The sequence below is a fragment of the Molothrus ater genome, chromosome Z, assembly GCF_012460135.2.
Source record: "Molothrus ater isolate BHLD 08-10-18 breed brown headed cowbird chromosome Z, BPBGC_Mater_1.1, whole genome shotgun sequence".
Lineage (NCBI taxonomy): Eukaryota > Metazoa > Chordata > Aves > Passeriformes > Icteridae > Molothrus > Molothrus ater.
Window position 1 is genome coordinate 8,263,905 of NC_050511.2, and position 21,812 is coordinate 8,285,716.

The 21,812-nt window shown below is 42.3% G+C and overlaps 2 protein-coding genes across 4 annotated transcripts in view; one reads left to right on the forward strand and one right to left on the reverse strand.

Annotated features, from left to right (window-relative positions):
• The window catches only part of FAM219A (family with sequence similarity 219 member A), a 92,909-nt gene extending 90,431 nt beyond the window's left edge, over positions 1 to 2,478 (reverse strand). For 2 of the 3 annotated variants that reach the window (XM_036402714.2, XM_036402713.2), the window contains exon 1: positions 2,277 to 2,478. In XM_036402714.2, the coding sequence (XP_036258607.1) occupies positions 2,277 to 2,336 (60 nt within the window). In that variant the 5' untranslated portion in view covers positions 2,337 to 2,478. The remainder of the gene's footprint in view (positions 1 to 2,276) is intronic. The other variant, XM_036402715.2, reaches the window with a different exon arrangement.
• Positions 2,479 to 3,034: 556 nt separating this feature from the next.
• DNAI1 (dynein axonemal intermediate chain 1) overlaps positions 3,035 to 21,812 on the forward strand; it is a 141,376-nt gene continuing 122,598 nt past the window's right edge. The window contains exons 1-6 of the mRNA XM_036402527.1: positions 3,035 to 3,112; positions 15,158 to 15,214; positions 17,071 to 17,160; positions 18,056 to 18,136; positions 19,933 to 20,059; positions 21,436 to 21,536. Coding sequence (XP_036258420.1) covers positions 3,080 to 3,112; positions 15,158 to 15,214; positions 17,071 to 17,160; positions 18,056 to 18,136; positions 19,933 to 20,059; positions 21,436 to 21,536 — 489 coding nt within the window. The 5' untranslated portion in view covers positions 3,035 to 3,079. The remainder of the gene's footprint in view (positions 3,113 to 15,157; positions 15,215 to 17,070; positions 17,161 to 18,055; positions 18,137 to 19,932; positions 20,060 to 21,435; positions 21,537 to 21,812) is intronic.

The following is a 21,812-nucleotide window of genomic DNA, read 5'->3' on the forward strand; positions in this document are numbered from 1 at the left end:
ACACCCAATCACAACAACTGTGTGTGTAGACACCTGAACACTCAAGACCCCCTAAACCACAAGGTTTCACTATGAGCTCCAGTACTTAAAAAAGAATTGAAGACCTGAAGCACAGATTCAGAGTATTTTTAATGCAAGTGTTAAAGCTCTTTGTGAAATTTTTCTAATTTTAATGTTGAAGGAAACTGTCTCCTAAGCTTACTATCACTGCTGCCCAATCCACCATCATATTCTGAGACAACTGGGTTGGACCAGAGAAGCTGTTTGGATTCTGCCTGGTTCATGTCCATGCAAACATACATGTATCTGCAAATTCCACACTTCCACTATTATCACAGACTTTCTAGAAAACACTTATTGTTTTGTCTGGCAACAGCTTTTTCAAACTTTGACTACTATGCCTTCAATAAAACAAATAAAGATGGTCACTCTTGTCACATTTGTTGAGTCTCCTATATAAAAACAACAATAAGTAGGGAAGGCAACAAGCCTGTATCAGCTTGTATGGACAGTTCTTTGCCCACCACAAAGCCAAAGAAACAAGCAACAAAAAACAAAACAAAACAAAACCAACCAAACCCAGAATGCAACCCAAACTAAGCATATTTTCAGAATTTATCAACACTCCCACAATAAGAGAAATGTATTTCTTGCCACTGAGAGATAATTTGAGTCTGTAGACCTTGAAGAGCTTTTCTGTTCACAAAACACTTATGGTGCTCTCAAGTTCTTACAAACACTAACTGCAACAAGGAACTGAGGTTGTGTTTACACCAACTCTAAATAACATATGGTTTGATATATTAGAAATCTCAAAAGTGCTTCAGTGCTGGCACAAACCTAGCAACAACCTATCCTCACCTGCTGCTAAAAGGAACAGTGCAAGTATTTCATTGAACTACTTTCCACCTTCCCAAACAATTCATATGGCAGAGACTGAGGAAGATGGGAGAGTAAGGGGAGGGGAACACACAAGAGAACCTTTTCCAGGTAGAAAACAGAAATGGGCAAACATATTCAAGAGTTCTGTGGCAGGCAGATGGGGCACAACACATACACAAACAAGCCTGCGGCATTGGAGCAATGCAGCTACAAGCTCATAGAAGTCTTGCCTTACTTGATGATGGTCTAGCATCTCCCCTGGCTGCCAGCCAGCTGGCCTTCCTTCATAACCCATTTCAAAAGCTATCAAAAGCCCAGGACCACTCTACCTGCCCACTTACACATCTGCAAAGTCCTCTGAGCCTGCAGACTTCCTTCTCTGAAAGATTCCCCAGGGTCCCATGTAGTATTGTAACCATTATGTCAGGCTCTTCAGAGCTCATTAATTGAATATAATTGTGTCTATGACGTGAAAAAAACATCCTGGTATGAAAAACACATGCGGTGGCACGGCATCAAACCCTCACAGATTGCTTTCCTTATACAAATCATTTAATGTGAGCAAAGCTAATTTGACGGCGATGTTTCTTTCTAATTGTTCCATGTTGAAGGAAACTGTTTCCTAAGCTTACTATCACTGCTGCCCAATCCACCATCATATCCTGAAACAACTGGGTTGGCCCAGAGAAGCTGATGTTTCTTTGCAGAACACCTGGACTTTACACAAGATGAGCATCTCCTCGCTGCAGCTTGGTGTCGAGAGCAGGCTGTAAAACCATCCTCGGAGAAGGTCCTGTGGCTTCACAGCGCGTGTAACTTCAGACCGACCCCGTACAGCTCCGCTATCCCCGGGGAGCATCGCTCCGCGCAGCTCCCAGCCCGGGCTGGGCACAAACACCGCCCGATTCCTCCACAGACCTCACCTAGCTTATAAAAGTCAATTAAAAGCACAACCGTCCTCAGCGCCTACAACCGGGCTCCCCGGTCCTTCCCCCTCGTCCCCGGGCCATTCCCGTGCCCGGCGGCGGGAGAACACCCCGGGATGCCCCGGGAGCAGCGGCGTTTCCATCGCGGTAGGAGCGGAGCCGCCCGCCTGCCCCCGCCCGCTTCTGCTACCGGCGGCGCTCGGGGACACACCGGGGGAGGAGGAGGAGGACGAGGAGGAGGAGGAGGAGAAGAGGACGGGGCGGGGGGCAGGATAAGAGGATGGCCCGGGATGACACAGCAGCGGCCCCGGGCCGGCGAGGATGGCGGCAGCGCCTAGGACACCCCGTTATATAACGGCGGCACGGCCGCGCCCGCAGCGCCGACACCCGGGGGCGTGTGCGCGACCCCCTCGGCACCGGGGTCATTTCAACCCGGGCACAGCGCGGCCCCGCCCGCCCGCCCCTCACCAGCGGCTGCATCTCGGCGCGCACGGCGGGCACCTGGAACCGGTCTATCTCCTCCATCATCTTGGCGGCGGCGCCGAGCGCGGCGGGCGGAGCACGGGGAGCAGGGCGGGCGGGCGCGGGCGGCTCCTCAGGCGCCGAGAGGGGACAGCGACAGCGACAATGACAACGACACCGCCCGCGGCTGCGGCTGCCTCATCCCCGCCGCCGCCGCCGTGACTCAGCCGCGCCGCTTCCGGGTCCGGCCGCCGCCCCGCCCCTTCTGAATATTCATAAAGGGCGGGGCCACTGTCCCGCGCTCGGGGCCCGGATGCTGGGCTTCAGTGCCCCGCCATATATGAATATTCATGACGGGCGGGAGCGCTGTCATTGGTGACCGAACGGTGGTCTCCTTGCGGCCCCGCCTTCTTTTGAATAGTCATTCGAGGGCGCGACCACTATAACCAGTTTTGTGGCCGGTCAATCCATTCCCCGAGGCCTGCCCCCCTTATTGAATATTCATAAAGCGGGAGGGGCTCGGTCACCAGGTCGCGGCCCAGCTGCTCCGTTTCCCGTGGCACCGCCCTTATTTGAATATTCATCAAGGGGCGGGACCTGCTGTCAGTCTCTCTGGGCCGCGGCGCTGTTTGCAGCGGCAGCTGGGATGTACCATTTCCTCCCTCGAGGGGAGAGCGGGGGGAGTTGGGGGAATGGCCTGGTCCAGCCGCCGCTTCCGGCGCGTTGCCATGGCTGCCGCCATCAACTTCCGGCGTGCCCGGCGGGCGCGGGATTGCGGCGAGGGCTGTCCGCTGCCCTGAGGGACGGCCATGCCCCCCAAGGCGGCCGACAAGCGCCGGCAGGTAAGGGCTTGCCGCACTCATGTGGTGGCAGCACCGTGGTGGCGTCACCACATGCGCCGTGACGTCACACCCCCATGGCGTCACCGCGGCGCCTCGCGGGAGGCGGCAGCCCAGCAGCGGGAAGGTCGATGTGTAGCCCCGGTGTGACCCTGTTGCCCTCGGTTCCTCCTCTGAGCTCTATCAGTGGTGTGACACCAGCAGTGACGTCACCGTTCTCCAAACCGCCACCCGTGACGTCACTGCGTGCAGCACAGATCTTTCCCTCCGGGTTCACAGAACCATCAGGGCTGGAAGGGACCCCCGGAGATCACCCAGTCCAACCCCCGTGCCAAGGCAGGACCACCTGGATCTGGTGACACAGGAACACATCCAGGTGGGGTTTGGATGTCTCCAGAGAGAAGACTCCGTGACCTCCCTGCACAGCTGTTCCAGTGCTCTGCCACCCTCAGCATAAAGAAGTTCTTCCTCAGGTTGAGGTAGAACTTCTTGTGTTTTAGTTTATGGGCACTGTTCCTTGTCCTGTCACTGGCTACCACTGAAAAGAGTCTGGCACCATCCCCTTGTCACCCACCTTTAATATATTTATATGCATTAATAAAATCCCCTCTCAGTCTACTCCAGACTGAACAGGGCCAGCAGTGCATGAGGACATGCAGTCTCTCCTTGTAAAAGAGATGTTTCAGACCCCGGATCATCTTTGTGGCCTCTGCTGGATCCTCTCCAGTAGCTCCTTGTGTTCCTTGTGCTGACGAGCCCAGAAGGGGACAGAGCACTCCTGATGTGCCCTCACCAGGGCTGAGTAGGGGGGCAGGGTCACCTCCCTTGACCTGCTGCCCACCTGAGGTACCACAGGATATCACGGGCAGCAGGGGCACACTGTGGGCTCATGGTCACCTCATCATCTGCCAATGCACCCAGGTGCTACTAAGCAGAGCTGAGGGGCTGAAGTGACAGCTTAGGTTGCCCCACAGAGCTGTGGCAGTTTAATCAGCACAGCCTCTCTTGGCCTTCTTGAGTCCTGGCTGCATCATATTGTGTCATGCTGTGTCATGCTGTCCCTTCAGCTGCCCATGACACCTTGAGAGTTCTGTGGCATTACACAGCTCTTCAAACCAGCCTGTCCCAAAGCTGCAGCACTCCTCACTCTGTCACCTTGCTGTTCAGCCCTGTGAGACTACAAAGTCCTCAGAGATTGTCAGGCCATTTCATCACACTTCCAGTATGCAGCACCCCTTCCAAGGCAGGTCCTAATGCGCTCAAGGTGTCTCCAGCCTGCCCACGGATCTCCCAGAGACACTGAGCAGGCAAGATAAAATCCTTTTTCTTACAAAATTTTTAAAAATTATTTTAGTTATACCCCGCTGTGAGTTTTGTGTCTTTCCTTTTGCTTTGCTATTTGGTCTTTGCTCAGCTCCAGCAATGAAGAGGAGTCATTTGCTACCCTTCCTGGCCCTAAACCTAGACTGCTGTGGGGTCCCTGTTTGTGAGAACTCACTGTAATCCTTTGGTCTCTGTGCAGACATGTCTGCATGCATCCTCTTTTAGGATAAAAATCTCAGGTTAATTTGAATAATTCCTGGGTCTTGTCTGCTACTGGAGTATTAAAGTGTTCAGTTTAAAAGTGGATGGTGGCCTGGCTGATAAAACCCTTTTGTTAACATTTTTAGATCAATCCCAACACACTTGATGTTAGGGTTGGTGGAAGGTTAGCAGGCATGGAAGCAAGAGTGAGAGGATCACTCTGACATTCCTAGTCCCCTACTAAGTACTAATGAGTATCAAGATATAAAGGGCTTTATAAAGTTTTCAAAGGGCACAAACTCAGAATCAAAACCCACATCCAGTCCTAGACAATAAAGATGTTTATGCTAAAATTGCAAAAAACCCATTAATCATGATGTGAACTAAACTGGGGATGAAATTCTTGCTCTGAATTTCAGTTTCTTTTATTGTCAGAATTTCCAAATAAATATTTTCAATAATTTTCAGTAGCCATTATCACAATACTCTGAAATGGAGAGGCTTCAATTGGCATGTTTGAAAAACTTAATATGCTGTAAAGGCATTGCGTTTATTTTAAAGCTCTTGAAACATCATAAACTGTTTAAACTCTGAGGATGTTTGGCTTTTCACATAATTTTCATCACAATAACCTAAAAGGCAATAATTTTAACTTGTCCTGTATTACATTTCCTATATTTGCCTTGAGCTTGTTAAATTTGTTTGCTGTTTCACATCCTTTTATCTGCTAGAATATTCTTGCAGTGGAGGAATTGTGTGGTTGACTACCTCTGAGTCCAGAGGTAGCCAACCACACAATTTTCCCTCATTTTCCCTGACTCAGAGTACAGATGACATCTCAGTGGCTTTGGGAGTGTGGGGAGTGAATGCCTTTGTGCTTGAGGGCCTGATGTTTGATATCTACTTGGCCATAGTGGCCACTGTAAAACTAATTGGTGGGTCAAGGTTTAGATTCCAATTCTTGACAATAATTCTTCTGTAGTATTGTGCTCTTTCCCCCTGTCCCTCTGCTTTTTTTTCCTCTGTTTTTTGTATATTGCTTTATTCTTTATTAGGTTTTTCACTGCTGACTGCTTTCACTTTGAAAATTTTCTTCCTGAGATTGTTCTCAAAGCTGGGATACTTACCTGTACACCTGTTCCCTTTTACCATATATCACTTCCAGCTCCTTCTCTGCTTTCATGACTCTATGTTCTTCACATACTTAGTGATAAATTCTTGTTTTGTTTCTTCTTCTCCTTATGTGGGGGTTGTCTGTTCTTCTTCTGTGCCTGTCTTGTATCTGCATTCTCCTCTAACATCAGTTTCTGGCTTTGTTTCATTCTTTTTTTTCTTTATCCAGATTATTTCTACCTCCAGCTCAGTCTCCATCCCCCTGATGGGTGAAAATATGTCAAAGCTGGGCTGATCATAAGAATTAACGTCTGTGGTGTTCTGGATGAATTATTTGACTTGACCAAGCCTTATTTATAAATGCCTGTAGGCTTTCATGTATTTCTGTACATTATTGAGAAACTTTAGTTTTCAATGTTCAAAGTCTTAAAATAGTGCTGTATGTCTGGATCTTTGTGCTTCCAATGCACAGCTTTGGAAATAACATATATGTGTGTTCTGTACTTCAATAACACCATTCCTTTCATATGAAATAAGTTATGCACAATTGAGCTCAACAATTTTTGTAGGGATGTGGAATTATGGAAAGGCATAAGCCAACTTTCCTGCATCAGACTGAAGGGAATGAGTGCATCAGATTCTCAGCTTTCCTGAAAAATTAGGTCTTGAGCATGGCAAGCAGGACACTCAGAGGTGTGGTACTAACAGCAGAGATGTGTGGCATGTGCATGGGCTTGCCAAAAGTGTTAGGGCATGGAACAGCACCCTGTTGGTCTTGTGTCAGTCCTGTGTGTGGTGCTGGGTGAGGAGAGAAAGTGGCCAGTGATTTTGAGAATGTTATTTTGAACATGTTTGACAGGTTGGAAGTGTTTGTTTCAGGTTTCCGTGCCTTTGCTGTGTAGCTCGAGGAAAATCCTTGAGTCAGCTGTGTTGAGCACCCTGTGCTAGTGTGTACCTCAGTGCCTGCATCCACCTCAAGGAGAAGCAAGATCTTGTTATGGCTCCATAGCAGATCTTGCATACATTTAGCATTTAAAATACAAAATCAGACTGTTCAATCTTACCAGTTAGGGTTAACCTCACTGCAAGAACAGATCACTTAAGCAGTGCTCAGAAAGGGTCTGAATTAGGACAGAGAGGCATTTCTTTTTACCCTTGTGGTCTTCCACCCACTGACATTGAAATAGCTTCTTTGCTGTTCAGCAAGTCACAAAAGAAACAAATAGACCTCTTCCCCAAATACAGAAAACAATGAGACACAGTTTACTTTTTTTTGTATTTTCTTATTTTCTATATTTTTTTCTTCCCCCGAGAAGGCTTTTAAAGGTGCTTACTTGTTCTTACACATGCATTAAAATATCCATGGAGTATAAAGCAAACATTCCATTTAGTGTTGCTCAGAAAGCATTAGAGAATGTATTGGCAAATAGCTCTTAAATTGGCATCCCTAGTGTGTGCAAATAAATATCTGGTACAGGGCAGGCTTCAAGTGACTTTGTTTCCATGCTGTGATTTCTTGCTCCTTGTGCCAGCTGGTGGTTTACTAAGGAGTTTGTTAATATTCAAAACAGGAATAAAAAGCTAAAACTAATATCTAATATTTATTAGCTAAAGCTAATAAATAAAACTTACAAAATTGTTTTACAGAAGTGCCAGGCTTAGCTCTCATAATGTCTCTACCTCTTTCTTTTAGAATCCAACAAGTACATTACTACCTTACAAGTACATTACATTTTCCCCACAATTCTAGTTAATCTCTGTCCTGTGCTGTAGAGGAAGTGGAAATTACTGTCTCTGCTCAGGAAGATGAACTAAACTTAACAGGAGTGTTCTGTGATTGCTCAGCCTTGTAGCCTGATTGTATTATGGTGACAGTAGCATGGGGAGCAGAAGGGCTGCAGGAATGTCTCTTTAATTATATATTAAAAATATAGTCTAGGTTTGTCATTTGCCCTGATGAGTGTTTCATTAATATGTAATCAATTTTCAGCTCTTGGAAAATTACTTTAATATGAACTGACACTTCAGCTTGTCAGAGTGACCAACATGCATCATCACTGCTACTGAGCTCTCTGGTATTTTAGGCTGGATCTGTGAGTCCAGGTCTGCTTGTCCACCCTAATGCTTTAAGCATAAGGACAAATTTTACATTCCTCAAGGAGTCACTGAATAGTGGTGTCTGGCTCCTCACCATACAGTGACCCATTACAAGATCTAATCTGAAAGGGGCAGTTCAATCTGGCAGTATGGTAGAAAGATGTACTGTGGGAATCCTTAAAATCAGAGGGTTTTGGGAAAGCTGCAAAAGGCAGGCCTCAGAGACAGCAGAACTGTGATTAGAGCTAAGCAGTAGCCATAAGATAAGTCAGCAGAAAAGTTATGTAAGAAGTAGAAACGTAAGGACAAGTAGAACAATGGTCTGTGTGTTAATGCTTGTCTAGAATAACTCCCTAAGCTGCAGAAAAGTATATCTAGTGAGATATTAGGAAGTTCTAAGCTTAATAATGGAGCTCTGTGCATTATGTTTTAAGGCTTACAAGCAGGTATTGTATTCAAAATAAACAAGCTTTGTTTTAACCAAAGGTATGTGTACTTATGGTGGGTGGATAGAACTACTGTCAATGTGCTTTTGCTCTGTGTGATTGGTCAAAAAACTTTTAAAGTGGTAACGTTAAGTTCTTGGTCTGCTGCCTGGGATGTGAGCTGATGGCATCTTCCCATTGTCATAACCATGTAATGAGATGCTGGAAACCAAAACAGCTCAAGATGTGTTCCTAGCAGTCCTGTCCTGTTTGTGATTTGTACATAGACCCCTGGCCAGCGATATGTACCAGTCAGCAAAGGCTGCAGTGACAACCCTTATCCTAGATGGCAGCACAGCACATGTGGGAACAATCATTGCATCTCCTGTTTGGATAGACAGGGCTGGCCTTGGGACTAACCTGAGGAATAGACACATTTTTCCAGGAGGATTTCTATGCTCACCAATTCAGGATTCAATCTGGTTTTAAATGAACACTGGCTCTTGAGAGTTAATCTCTGCTTCCTAGGTCACCAGGATGATTTAGTTACCACCAGAATTGCCACTGACAAGTCAGAGGATTTGTGCAGCAAATGATAAAACATTTGAAAAGCAAGGCTCTAGGAAAAGCAGTCAGAAGGAAACAGACTTGAAAAAACTTCAGAGCTTTTGATATTCAGTCAAGAATAGCAATAGGTACTGGTAGTCCTGTCTCTTTTGTATAAATTCGGTTAATGATTCTCAGATCAGCAATTAGTGACTGTCATGTCACCAGCAGAACGGAGAGCAATGTGAAAAAAAAATGTAGATACAGTAAACAAGAAGAACAAGACCTGAATGTATGGTTGAGTGCGATTTTTTTATTTTCTTCATTGCAGGGTATTCAGGTAATATTACTAGGGAGTTGAGGGCAAAACTTCTATTAAACATTGCAACCATCTTTGATGGTTCCCCTCACTATCTTTTTCTTTTAGGATGCAGAAATATGATACCTCTTATGAAATGCCAGCCTGGTAGGGCTTTCTTTTAAAACTTCTTTCTCATTTACAGCAATGGTCTTTAGAAAGTCACCAGTAGTTTCTTCTTATTTTTGTTTTCCTGTTTTATGACTACAGAAAAATTAAATATATATTATCCAGACATCCTACCCAAAATACAATTGGAAGTTCTTGTTGAATAGCTGAGCAGCAGAAAGACTCCCTGCTGAAGGACTGGATTTTGCAGCTATTTGTACCTCTTGGTGGCTTCTCTGTGATCGAGGGAACTGTGAGAAGGGAAAGGAATATTACATAGCATTTAAAACATCACTTGTCATCTGTTTCCTCTTTTCATTTTTATTATCCTGCTAGATTATAGTATCTTTGCTGTATTCTATAGTCAATTCGTCTTGTAGCAGTAGACATCTGGCCGAGGGAAGAATTCCTATGTGCTGATATCATATACACCCTGGAAGAAAGATCCAGAAAGAAACAGTAACTTGGGTCTTCTGCAGTCTTTAAGTACGGTGACTGTCGCAGGCTTCTAATATCTTTTTGCTGTTGGAAGTGTGGCAATCTGTTAATTTATTTAATGTAAGATAGTCGTCAGAGTAAACATTATTAGCCTCCATTAATTCTGACTCTGGCATTTTTCTCTGGAGCGCTTGAGCATCTCCTGGAGTGGTCAGAGTCACAATGGTGACCTGGAGGTGAGAAACTCCTTAATGCCTCCTGCCTGTTCCTTAGTTCCCTAGCAACCATATCTGTTCTTTTTTCCCTAATATAAATTCCTCATGATTATTCACACTCCTCTTCTTCTCGTTAATTAATATTATTATTAAAGGCAGGGATAGGAGCACATTTATTAGGAAGATTTAGGAAGACAGTTGATTTTTTTTTCCTGTAGCAAAACCATCTTTAGTTTATGTAGAATTTGCTAAAATGTAACTATTTGGATTGATTAGTTCTTTTTTGGATGTCTGATTTAGGCTTTGGATTGCAAAACCCCCCCACCACTCTAGATGCTGAACAATATGAACCAATAATCTGTAGCAACATAACCTGGGAGGACTGAAGTGAGGCAGGAAACCTACAAAAAACAAAGTGTGTGACTGTGGAATTAAGCTGTGTATCATAATGCCTGTGCCCAATGGAATGAAATTAATGTTTCCCCAGCAACCTTAATTCTCACATTTTCTAAGTTCTGAATGCTTCTCTTTGAGATGTTAATAATAGCTAACTTTTTTTTCCCCTATAGCTAATGTGAGACACAAAAATGTGGTTGAATTTTAAACATGCATATGAAGGCAAGTAAACATCTTACTAGTGAATATTGAATATACAATCATTATGTTGATTCATAGTTATAATTTATTTTTTATTTGTATTGCAGATGTGGTTGTGAATTCTTCCCTATTGTATGAACACTGTGTGATATATTTAGGTAGCTGTCAGAGCAAAAGGATTACATTTTTAATCATAGTTTATGGGTAATGCATTGTTACAGTAAAAAGAAAAACGGGGAAGCCATGGTTACAGGACACAAACTACCTAGGTGATATTAAGGATTCTTTATAACCAATGTGGCAGAGAGAACTTTTAAGAAAAGGTATTAAAAAGGAAAGTGTTCTGGCTTTGGAAAGATTTACAGAGAGCAGGAGCTTGCAAAATAAGCCAGCAAAAGAACAAAGCACAGATACACGAATAACCAATAAAAAGGAATGTCAGGACTGCCCTTTTCATCAAGCAGCACAGCAGTATTGTCTGTGCTATTATCTGAATTAGGAAACAGTAAAAGATTGTGTATTTTTGACTGACTTGTGTTTGCTTGCCAGCTTCTTGTAATAGTTTTAAACAGATCTACTAGTTTTGATGACCTTCACGTACTGCTAATATTGCCAAAATACTAGGAACTCATCTTTCCTCGTCTTATTTTTTCATCTTTGTGCCACCTTCCAGCTGGGTTCCAAAAGTTTGAGATACTTTGGGATGAACCTTCTGCAGCATAGCTTGCAGTAACAGGAATGATGCTTGCAGAGCAAAGTATGTCTTTGCTTTTTATACTGACTTCAATAGAGTATTGAGTCAAGTGGAGCTAGAGTCTGTACCTTCATTTGCGAGAGTACAGAATATCCAACAAAAAAGTCATTCAACTTTTGTTGTTGAAGTAGGCCTCTGCATTGTGAGGGATGTTTTATCTGGGCAGGAGACAAGAGTTTTGCTGAACAACCCAAGAATAAGCTAAGGACCAACTCCTTCTTAGACAGCTCCAGGTATGGCTCTCCTACCTTTGTGGAGCACACAGGGAAGAAAGCCCCAGACCCACACTGATCTCTGTCTTCTGGCTCCTATCCTCCCACTTCAGGTTTATTGTGTCTTTGGCATGGGCTATGTCCATACAGTGCAGCATTTGACCAAGGATCTGTGTCATAACAAAGTAGTTCTAAAGCATAACTGTTCAAGTTGGATGGAGTGGTTGGAGTTTCTTCAGTTCAAAATACCAGACATAATAATTTTATGTCATGTCAGTCATGTGTTTGGTCCCTGCTGTAGGGAACTACTTGGCTTAGTTCCAGGGAGCCCCAAAGCAAGCTGTCACAGTCAGCAAGTAGAGGCTGGTAGGAAAGCAGGCATGAAGCATGGAGAAGGCTGGTATATCTCACTGACAGATGCAATGAAACCTCCTCCTAGAGTACCCTCTCCCAGTCATACACAAACAGCCATCCTTTGATGAAGGTTAAAAACATTCATAGGGTCAAAGCTAAGACTTTCAGAGCCTGGTTCTGTATTTTGCAATAGTTTGTAAACTTTGTTGCACTCAAAAATCTTCTTTATGGGCAACGAGATGCCACAACTTATAAAACTAAAAATTTCATGTCAGTGTGACTGAAATTTTAGTCTAAACATTATTGTCTGTCCAGATGTATTCATTAAAGAAAATAAGAAATACTTCTGTGCAAAAAAAAAAAAAAAATCAGTAATTGTGATACTGCTGTTGAGGTTGTTGTGGAAAAAAAAAAAAGCTTCCCAGTTTCTACCTCTTTTCTTGTATTTGCTTTTCCAGTGCTCTGATTCCTAAAGTTCATAGTTTGATTTTTTTGATTTTGCTGTTGGTGGTGGTGTTGTTGGGGATGTTATGATAAATTGTCAGCAGCTGGAGACCTTCTTTGGGGAGGATTGAGATGCCCATTTTGATAGTTTCTTCTTTACCTGCTTTTATATGCTAGCTAATATATTTCCCTTTTTCCATTGGTCTGGTGCTCCACATTACACCTGATATTACTACATATGGTGCTTTTTCAGTGTGCTAGATACTATTTTTTTTCCTTCTTTGCTACACCTAAACCAGATTTTCTTCAGTTCCCCTGTTTGCAGACCTGCAATTCTCTAACTGGCCAGTGGTTAGATGCTTGCAGCTGTGGGGTCTGTGATGCCAAGTATGTGCTCCATGTCTTATTATGCCCTGCCTGTACTCCTCTGTGCCGTATCCTGAGTCTCCTCAGAGTCTCTCTATCATACCAGCCCTGTACTGCATCATTAAATTCCAGTTGTAAAACCATAGTAGTTGTGTACAAAGACAAGGGAAATAGAGCCAATTAGCCACCGGTCCCTGGTTGATTAGAAAAACTGTTCATGTTCTACTCTACAAACTCTTTATGGTAGGGGAAGCAGGGCAGGGTTTGTGTTGCTTCCTTAGAATGCACTCATAGCTGTAGCTTTTTTTTAGTCTCACTTTGAGATTTTAATACTGCTGCAGATATTTATACACAGGTGGCTCTTTGAGTTATGTTAATTGAAATCTGTGCAACTGCTAAAACCGATTATCCTGAGATCGCCTTGGCAATGCCTTTGCTAATGGATAAATGTTTTTGTAGACCCACTTACAAAGGATAATAGTAAGTAGACTTCGTTTCATGTTTAAAATTAAGAATCTGATTTTGATTTGGATCTGAATAAAACTCTGCTCTGAAAATCTGTTTAAGTCACATCAATTCACACATAACAAAGTCCTTGTTAGAGAGAGCCCTTTTTTGCCCATTGCCAAGCAATCACATGGGGGAGACAGGCCAGCTGCATGATCCAGTCATCTCAGTAGTGGTTGTGACACAGGACCTCTTAGCCTCTGCTCTGCAATCAGCCCATGGGGGGACTATAAAGGAAATGTTATAACTTTTGTCTTCTCCACCTACATCACAAAAATTTGTATTTTGAAGTGAGGCATATTTTCTAAGCATAGAAATGTGTTGTTCTGCTCATTTTTCATGGCTTTTAATATGTATCTTCTGGAATAAAGATAATCCCTAATGCCTCATTAGTAACAGCAGTTTTATGTGTCTTAGCTTGTACAAAGAGAAATAACACAGAGACACTGTCTCACATTTTTGTTGAACTTTGTTCTCCTCTGAAAATATTTCTTTTCTGAGTTCTTATTGTCAAGACTTAACAAGTGATGGGGCTTGATGAGCAATGCTTTGGGATTCTGGGTCAAAGTCTTTCTGGCTTCTTAATTGTTTAATACCTAGAAAGTAGGTGGTGGAAATGAATATTCAGTTTTCATAATGAGGAGGAATCATGAGGGGAGTGTACGAATCTCTGTGGAGGCTTGTGTTCCTGAAAATGTTCTTAAGACGTATGGAAGACAAGAGGAAGAATAGATGTTGTGATAAAGTGGGGCTTTCCAGAAGAAGAAGAAGGAGGAAAACCAGGTGAGAGAAACAATGGCAGACTTAAAAAGCAAGCTGTGGTTCTTTGCATTACCATGTAGTTGTACTGTGGGAGTCCTTGCTGTGGAACTTGTGCATGCTAAAAATGTGCATGGATTCCAAAATCACAGAATAAATTTGTGGAGAAAAAGATTCACTGATATGGAATAAAAAGGATAGCATTTCTGGTTCAAGTCCCTGTGGCAAGCTAAGAGGTCATCCTGGAGAGAACAGAATAGATACTTTCTTTTGAACAGTGTTGGTGAGAGATACTTGGCTAGGTCGACCTTTGATTTGAGTTGAAAGGCACACTCTGATGTTCTTCTGAAGAAAATCAATCAGCCCTTGGGAGCTTGCTCTCCCACCCCTTCGTTTTCCTTCCCTCTTGCCTCGTACCCCCTTCTTTTCTGTCACAAAGTCAAACATTTTTTTTCTGAGTAGCTCCTCTGCTTTTTTCATCCATACCATCAAATGTTGTGATCCTACCTGAAACTGTTCTTGCCAAGGTTTCTAATGTTGTTTCCTTTGCTCGATTTACCAGTGCTCTCTCTTCCTTCACAGTTCAAGGTCCTGTCTGTTGCTCAGCATCTCCTCAGAAGGATCCTCTTCATTTCCCCTCCTACTTAAATTTTCACAAATCTTGGTCAGTGGTGCCCTTCTGTTTTCCCTTGACTCTGGGTAGGGTAGTGTCCCTCTGTAAGGCACTCTATAAACAACTGTTTAATTGTTTTCCTTAAAGCCTATTATAATAATTTTTCTGTGCTTTCATGTGTGCAGGGGGGTTGACCGTGGTTCATTTCCCAGCTGTTCATCAGTGTTTTCCATGTTTTCTGAATGCTCATGACTTTGTGGGTGTGGATCTATTGTCTTTGGGCTCCCTGTGCCATGCAAGCACTTAAAACAGGGGCAGCCTTTTAGTGTGTTTGACCAAGGCACTAAAATGTGTGTATGACATTTGGAGTGCATCACAGACTAGGACAGACTGGTAGTGTTGTACTAGGACAGAGCCTGGCATTTTTTCATGCTGAAAAATCACTGTCTTGTGTTGTAAAAGTGACTGTTTTTCCTTCAAATGATTTATACACAGACTGCTGGCATACTCAACTTTTAAAACATACCATTGGAGCAAGCATCAAACTTTTATTCTGATTTTGTTAAATCCAGAAAGAAAGTGCTTTGAAAGTTTACATTGGATGTGTTCTTACTTTAGGGCCAAGGTGGACCTTCAGGAGGAAAGGCAGGAAAAGCTGGTAAAGGTAAAAAAAGGGTAAGATTCTCAAGTCTTAAAAAATGTTTTTTCCTTTTTTCAGCTATGAGATGCAAACAAGATTCAGTCTGAACAATGAGGTGGTTTTTTATAAAGCTGGTAAAATATCAATTGATTTAGCAGTAAGAGGTCTCTGTAGGTTTCCACTGAGAAGGGAAATACACCAGCAAGTTAGGACAAAAAGTATCACCTGGAACAAAGGTGATACTTTTGGTGTTAAGTGATAATTTGGGTAAAATGCAATATGAAAAGATTTATTTAAATTAAGATGTTTGGGATGTGAATTCCAAAACACTAGCTGACTCAGACAGTGAGAAATCTGCCTGCTCAGTTTAGAAAATTCAAAGTATAGTCCATAGTCACTTAACAAAGAAGTACAAACTGATAACAACTCATGATAATGTTTTTACTATTGGGAAAATAAATTATTTGAATACCTTGATTTAATCTACCTTCCTCTTACTTAGCTCCACTGGAAAGGATGGAGGATCCACGACAGGGATGGAAGAGCAGTCTACATGCCTTTAAATAGACATATTGATAAACAGCTTTTCACTTTCTTGGGACAAATCACAGTCTCATTGAATGTTCCTCTTTTCACCATTTAAAATGGAAAGTTATTTACTGTTAAAATTAAAATAATATATAAAAATGTTAAAACCATAATACTTCTTATCTGAATCACTTGGGAAAACAGCCACTGAACTAACTGGCATCAATTGTGTATGATAAATGTCCTACAAGCAGGTGTTCATGTGGGGAGCATTAAATCACAAACAACTGTTCTGCAGCCAGCCTCCTGTGCGTCAGAGCGCCTGACCTTTCTTACGCTTGCCTCATTTCAGCTCCCTTTGGGGAAAGAAATAAGGCTGCAAACTGTGACTTTCCCTGGGCTCTTGAAATATGCAAAATTCTCAGTTACTTTCAGCCAGTGCACATTTTAACATAGCGTTGTGCTTTTTACCTTTGTGGTACTCTGCAGGTAGCAAAGCATTGCTGGGTCCAGCCTCTATAGCTTCAGCCATAAGCTGTACTTACACCTTGGACTCATCCTCAGCTTTGTATGGCTGTAAAGTCAGCAGACCTGAGAGAACTGTATTTACAAGAATGATTGATTTATTTTAAATCAACTCATTACACAATTTGAACTGAGGGAGAAATTTTGCCTGGAGCAGTTAAGCACTTTAATCAGCAGTTTTGTGTTCTGACAGTTTTTTCTGTAAGGACAATTAATTGAAATTCATTCCTGCAGTGATTCATTTTCTTTTTAATGACCTTATATCATGACATGAGTCCAGTGCTAGCCCAGGGAGAGCAGCAGTCTGTTGTTTGCAGAATGGAGACATGCTGGCCTTTGCAAGAAATTGGTTAACATTCCTCCAGGAGCCACATCCCTGCAGCTTTGTATTTCCAACTAAATTCTAAGAGTAGCCTATAGAATAATAAGTCAGGAGTAATTGCAGGTTCTTGGCTTGTGCCCTTGAGTAGTCCTTAAGTCCCATAATACCAATGGGTATTATGTGGCAAGGGAAACAGAATTGCCAACTTTTAAACTGAGATTGAAGTGGAATCACTTGAGTTTTGTTATTGGAGTTAATCCAGTTTTGTGCCAGGGCAGGAATTATCTTCAGGGTGCAGCTCCTCCAACTCACTGAACTCCTGCTGGCAAGTGTAGCCATATGAAAATCTTCAGATTTTGGCCTGCCCTTTGTGTTCTTCTGCTCTGCTCAAAGCAAAGATGGGTGTGAGAATATTCTTTTTATCTCTTTGCTCTGTGCTTCAAGAGGTGCTGCTTTGGCAAGAAGCAAAACTGTCAGAGTCTTGTTGCATTTCTGAGCTTGTCATTCCTGTTCTAGGATGAAGATGACTTTCCTGAAATGGGAGAGGATGGGTCGACAGCAAGGGCTGCAGTCAGATCCCCGGATCAGCTGGAGCTGACTGAAGCTGTGAGTAAAGCAGTGCCTGTCTTGTCATGAAGTGTGTATGAAACTCCATAAGCAGAAGCCTACCCGTCAGTTTTGGAGGAAATTCTGCAAGAGTGAAACTTCAGTACTTGCTGAAGTACAGTGTCTGCAGTAACATATGAAATGGCTTCAACAAGAAAACAGGGAGAATGTGCTATGAAACCCAATTCTGGGCTTAAAGCACTGTAACTGCCTGGAGGTAATCCAAAAACAAAAAGGGGGCTGGGGCTTTGCTCAGTTAAGGAGGACCCAGAGCCAGCCCTGAGCTTTTCAGGTGCCTGTGTGCAATACACAGGACAGGGAAGTGTCCTACAATTTTATTGCTATTTCTTCTGTTGGTTCAGTAGCATTGCAATTGGTCACCCTTCCAACTGCAGTTGTTTCTCTCTGCTCACTGCCTTATAAAACTCTAGCATTGTTCCCTGTCCTTAAACTACCACTGTGACAGGGAAGTTTTATGTATGTCCTCCAACTCAGGCACTAAAAATAGTTAGCAATATTTTTTTTTGTTTGTTCACAGTGGTCAATCCTAAAAGTACTGCTACTGAGCTTATTGTTTATTTTTGGACAATGTAAATTTTAAGGACATCAGTTGTCTGTCTCACCCTATAGAATGCAGTTAGCATTTTTCAAGTGATACCGTATCTTAGATAAGAATTAAAATCAAGAAAGCCCATTGAAATACTGTAGTAGGAAGCAGGATGACTGTTCTGGATTCCACTGTGAGCCAGGTTGTCCCCAAGCACTGTTCTTTTGGTGGCATTAGCTGTATATGCGTTATCTGCAGTGAACTGAGCATAAACATGGTGATTTTATTGCTGTACATTGTATTAGTAGTGAAGTTTTATTTACAGTACTATTTTGTTTCATTCCAAAGGAATTAAAACAGGAAATTATACGTACCTTGACAGCTGATAATCCCCATGTTCCACGTGATATTGTCAGATTCAACTTTAAAGTAAGTGTGACATGACGTATAAAACCGGAATTTTTCACAATTAATTGGTTTTGTGTTTTCCTTTGGTTTATAACCAGGTAAATTTTCTTTTAATGCAGTTACATCTTATTACATATTTACTGCCAATGGTTCTTCAAGGGTTTTTGTAGAGCGTAAAAGTCTAAAAACATTGATTCATTTATTTAGGATTTCATAATTACGGTACAAGATCTGTCAGTAAAGGTAATAATTGTACCTAATCTCATGTAGTTACTTTTCCCATTCTTTGGTGGTTAAAGGACAAAAGGCAAAGTTTTTCTCAGTCTGTACGAATTATGTCTCAGTATCCATACTTGAAGATTGAATTGTAGGAGAGCTCAGAAATTTGTTTTGTGAAATCAATGACCAGCTTTATTCATGATGAGTAGGAGTGAGCAACAGACAGCCAGAAAATATCCGAGAGTCGCACCTTCACTTTTATAGGTGCAGGGCACACACTGTGTTACTATGTAGCAGCCTTCTGCCGCTACCATATACAGCCACCAACGCAGTAGGGACATAGGGAGGGTGGGTGATAGCTTTGCCCTGAACGAAAGGGCATGGAGACAGCTCCTCCAACTCTGGCATTGAATTATTCCCAGATTTAGAGGGGTGTCGTGGTTTAATCCCAGCTGGCTACTAAGCCCCACCATTCACTCAGTCTCCCATGGTAGGACAGAGAAGAGAATCAGAGGAGTAGAAGTGAGAAAACTCATGGGTTGAGTTGGAGACAGTTTAAGAGGGAAAGCAAAAGCTGTACAAAGCTAAACAAGGAATTAGTTCACCACTTGAAGCAGATGTTCAGCAATCTCTAGGAAAGCAGGGCTCCATGTCACTTAATGGTTACTTGGTAAGATACACACTGTCATTCCAAACATTCCCTCCCCTCATTCTTATTCTTCCACCCAGCATTCTTTTTCCCCCAGATTTATATGCTAAGCATTCCATATGGTATGGAATATCCTTGGAGTCAGATGGGTGAGTTAGTGATGAGGTGGGGTGGGGAACAGAACTGTGCAAATGCTGCTTAGCAATAACCAAAACATCCCTGTGTTATCAGCACTGTTTTCAGCACAAATCCAAAATACAGTCCCAAAGTACAGTAGCTACTGTAAAGAATATCATCCCTGTCAAAACCAACACCTAAGAGAAGAGAAAACCAAGTAAAATATTCCCATGTCTGTCTCACCTCTGTGCTACTGTACTTGTTCGACCAACCATCGCAAGATTCCAGAGAAAGGAAATCAGTCTTATGGAATAATAAAAAAAAGCCCTTCTCTTCCATTTGGAGCTGAAGCTTTCCTTATTTATGGTATATAGACAGGTGATCAGTAATCTGTATCTTCAAATTCTCCACAATGACTGAAGTGAGCTCAGTGGTATGCTGTGATTGACATGGTAAGCAAATCAAAGTAAGTGAACTGTTGAAGCATCTGTGTTCTTTGGTGGCTTCTGTTTGCTTTTAGGTGCAGCTAAAAACTAAATTATACAGATTAAGCTGTTCTTTACTGTGAAGATAGTGAGGCACTGGAACAGGTTGTCCAGAAAAATTATGGATTCTGCAACCCTGAGAGTGTTCAAAGCCAAGTTGGATGGGGCTTTAAGCAAGCTGGGCTAGGGGAAGGTGTCCTTGCCCAAGGCAGGGAGGTTTCAACAAGATGTTCTTTAAGATTCCTTCCAGCCTAAACCATTCCATTCCATTCCATTCCATTCCATTCCATTCCATTCCATTCCAGGATTCTATGATTCTATGATTTTGTTGGGTTTTACTTTTGTAGGAACGAGCATACAAGCTAGTGGACGATATGGATCATACAGCCGTTCACTTCACTTTGAATGGATATTTGATACACAAAGATTCAGATGAAGGCAGACGCCAGAGTATCAGATCATGCACTGAAGCAGGTAGCTTTATTGTCTGATACCACGATAGTTTTCAGATGGGCACTAGTTCCTCTTATTCAACACGATGGAATGATCATGCTGCATTACCACAGAATTAAACTGCTCCTACTTGAGCTTGCCTGCCTGTTGGCAATCAAAATTAGAAAAATAATCAGCCAGATGTTTGCTGCAGTCTAGAAAATAGCGTGTGTTTTTTGAGTCATTTGAATGCTAACACTGAAATTTTCCAAGTTATTTAGTGCCATTTAAACATCTTTCACTACCACTAGCTGGACATACATGTCTAAACTACCTAGCCTATTTTGAAAGTTTCAGACATGATTTAAAGTATTAAAGCAGAAATGTTTGGAATCTGGGTGATTTTTCAGGAAACTATCACATGCATGACCAATTCTTCAATTCTCACCAAGACATATATTTTCAGACAATGTGAGATACAAAACCCTGAACTACTTGGACCTTTGATCTGAGCTACTATCAACACTCTTAGTGTTCAGACAAAAAGATGCATTAACCAGATACTGAAAGCTCTGTTGTTAGTGAAGAGTTCAAGGTTTGAATTTTCAGCAGGGAATGATGTACTGGCTAGTGATTTTGTTGTATTTCTGCTGTTTGTGATGGGAGAATTTCTGTCACAATGAGTGTTCCGTCAAAATGGTAACTGCAGGCACAATGATAACGCTGGGTAAACTCCTGAGAACAGTTTTTGCTTGGAGTTTCTGAGGGTCTGTGCCTCCTTTATTTTACACTTAACAAACTATGAATGATGATTTGAAGTAGGGCAAAGTGTTTAATGGAATCTTCAATGCCATGAAATCATGGATTTTTGGCAGTGCTTTTCATAGATTCCAAACCAATTAGTTTCAAGTGGCTCTATGCTAGCATGGCTACACAGTCAAGGCTAAGATTGGAATGTAGATATCCATCAATTTCAAACAAGACTAGTATATTAATTTTTATCCATATAAATAAGAACAACCACGTTATAACTTCTGTGTGCCTTGAAAACATTCTTAGTAGTTGTACAAACTGCAGAAAATTCTGGACGATAGAAAGGTCTGGAGCTGAAGTGATACCCAGAAACAGAGTTACTCAGATCAGAAGGGTTACAGAAATTTGCTCTGAAAATTTATTTTTTTATTCCAGTTAATCCAGGAGTACTGCAGATGAATTCTAGAAATACCCTTGTGACCTTTTGTGGCTTTGAGCAAACAATTGTTCTCCAAAGTGGGGATTTGTTACTGTGTTGTCTAGTGATACAGAATTAGGAAGGGGTACATACGTACATCTATGCTCCAGAAGACAGAGGATCTGTAGAATATTGGATAAGATGTCCTGTTATTCTGGGCTCATTCATTTATCCTTTCTGTCATCAGAAGAGACTCCTGCTGAGGAGGAAAAGGCTCCTGTGGAGGCTGCTGCTGAGCCAACTGAAGAGGCAGAGACTAAAGATGAAGAACCCACAGAAGAAGCTGAGGTAATTCTCTATAGCCAGCTAAGAGCTGTCCATTTTATTTTTAGCATTAGCTTTTAAATTACATTACTATAAAATGGGTTTCCTTCTGTGATTGATTATTTTATGTCTGAGATGTCAGTACTGTAGGTGAGAACCTCCATGTTCTCCTGGGCCGCTGTGGTCCTGCTGCCATTTTTCAGATATAGAAGGTGAACAAGGAAATGATACCAGATCTGTCTTTATCCAGATATTATATAAAAATAAAGTATAATCTGCTGGGATCTAGAATCTTCCTGG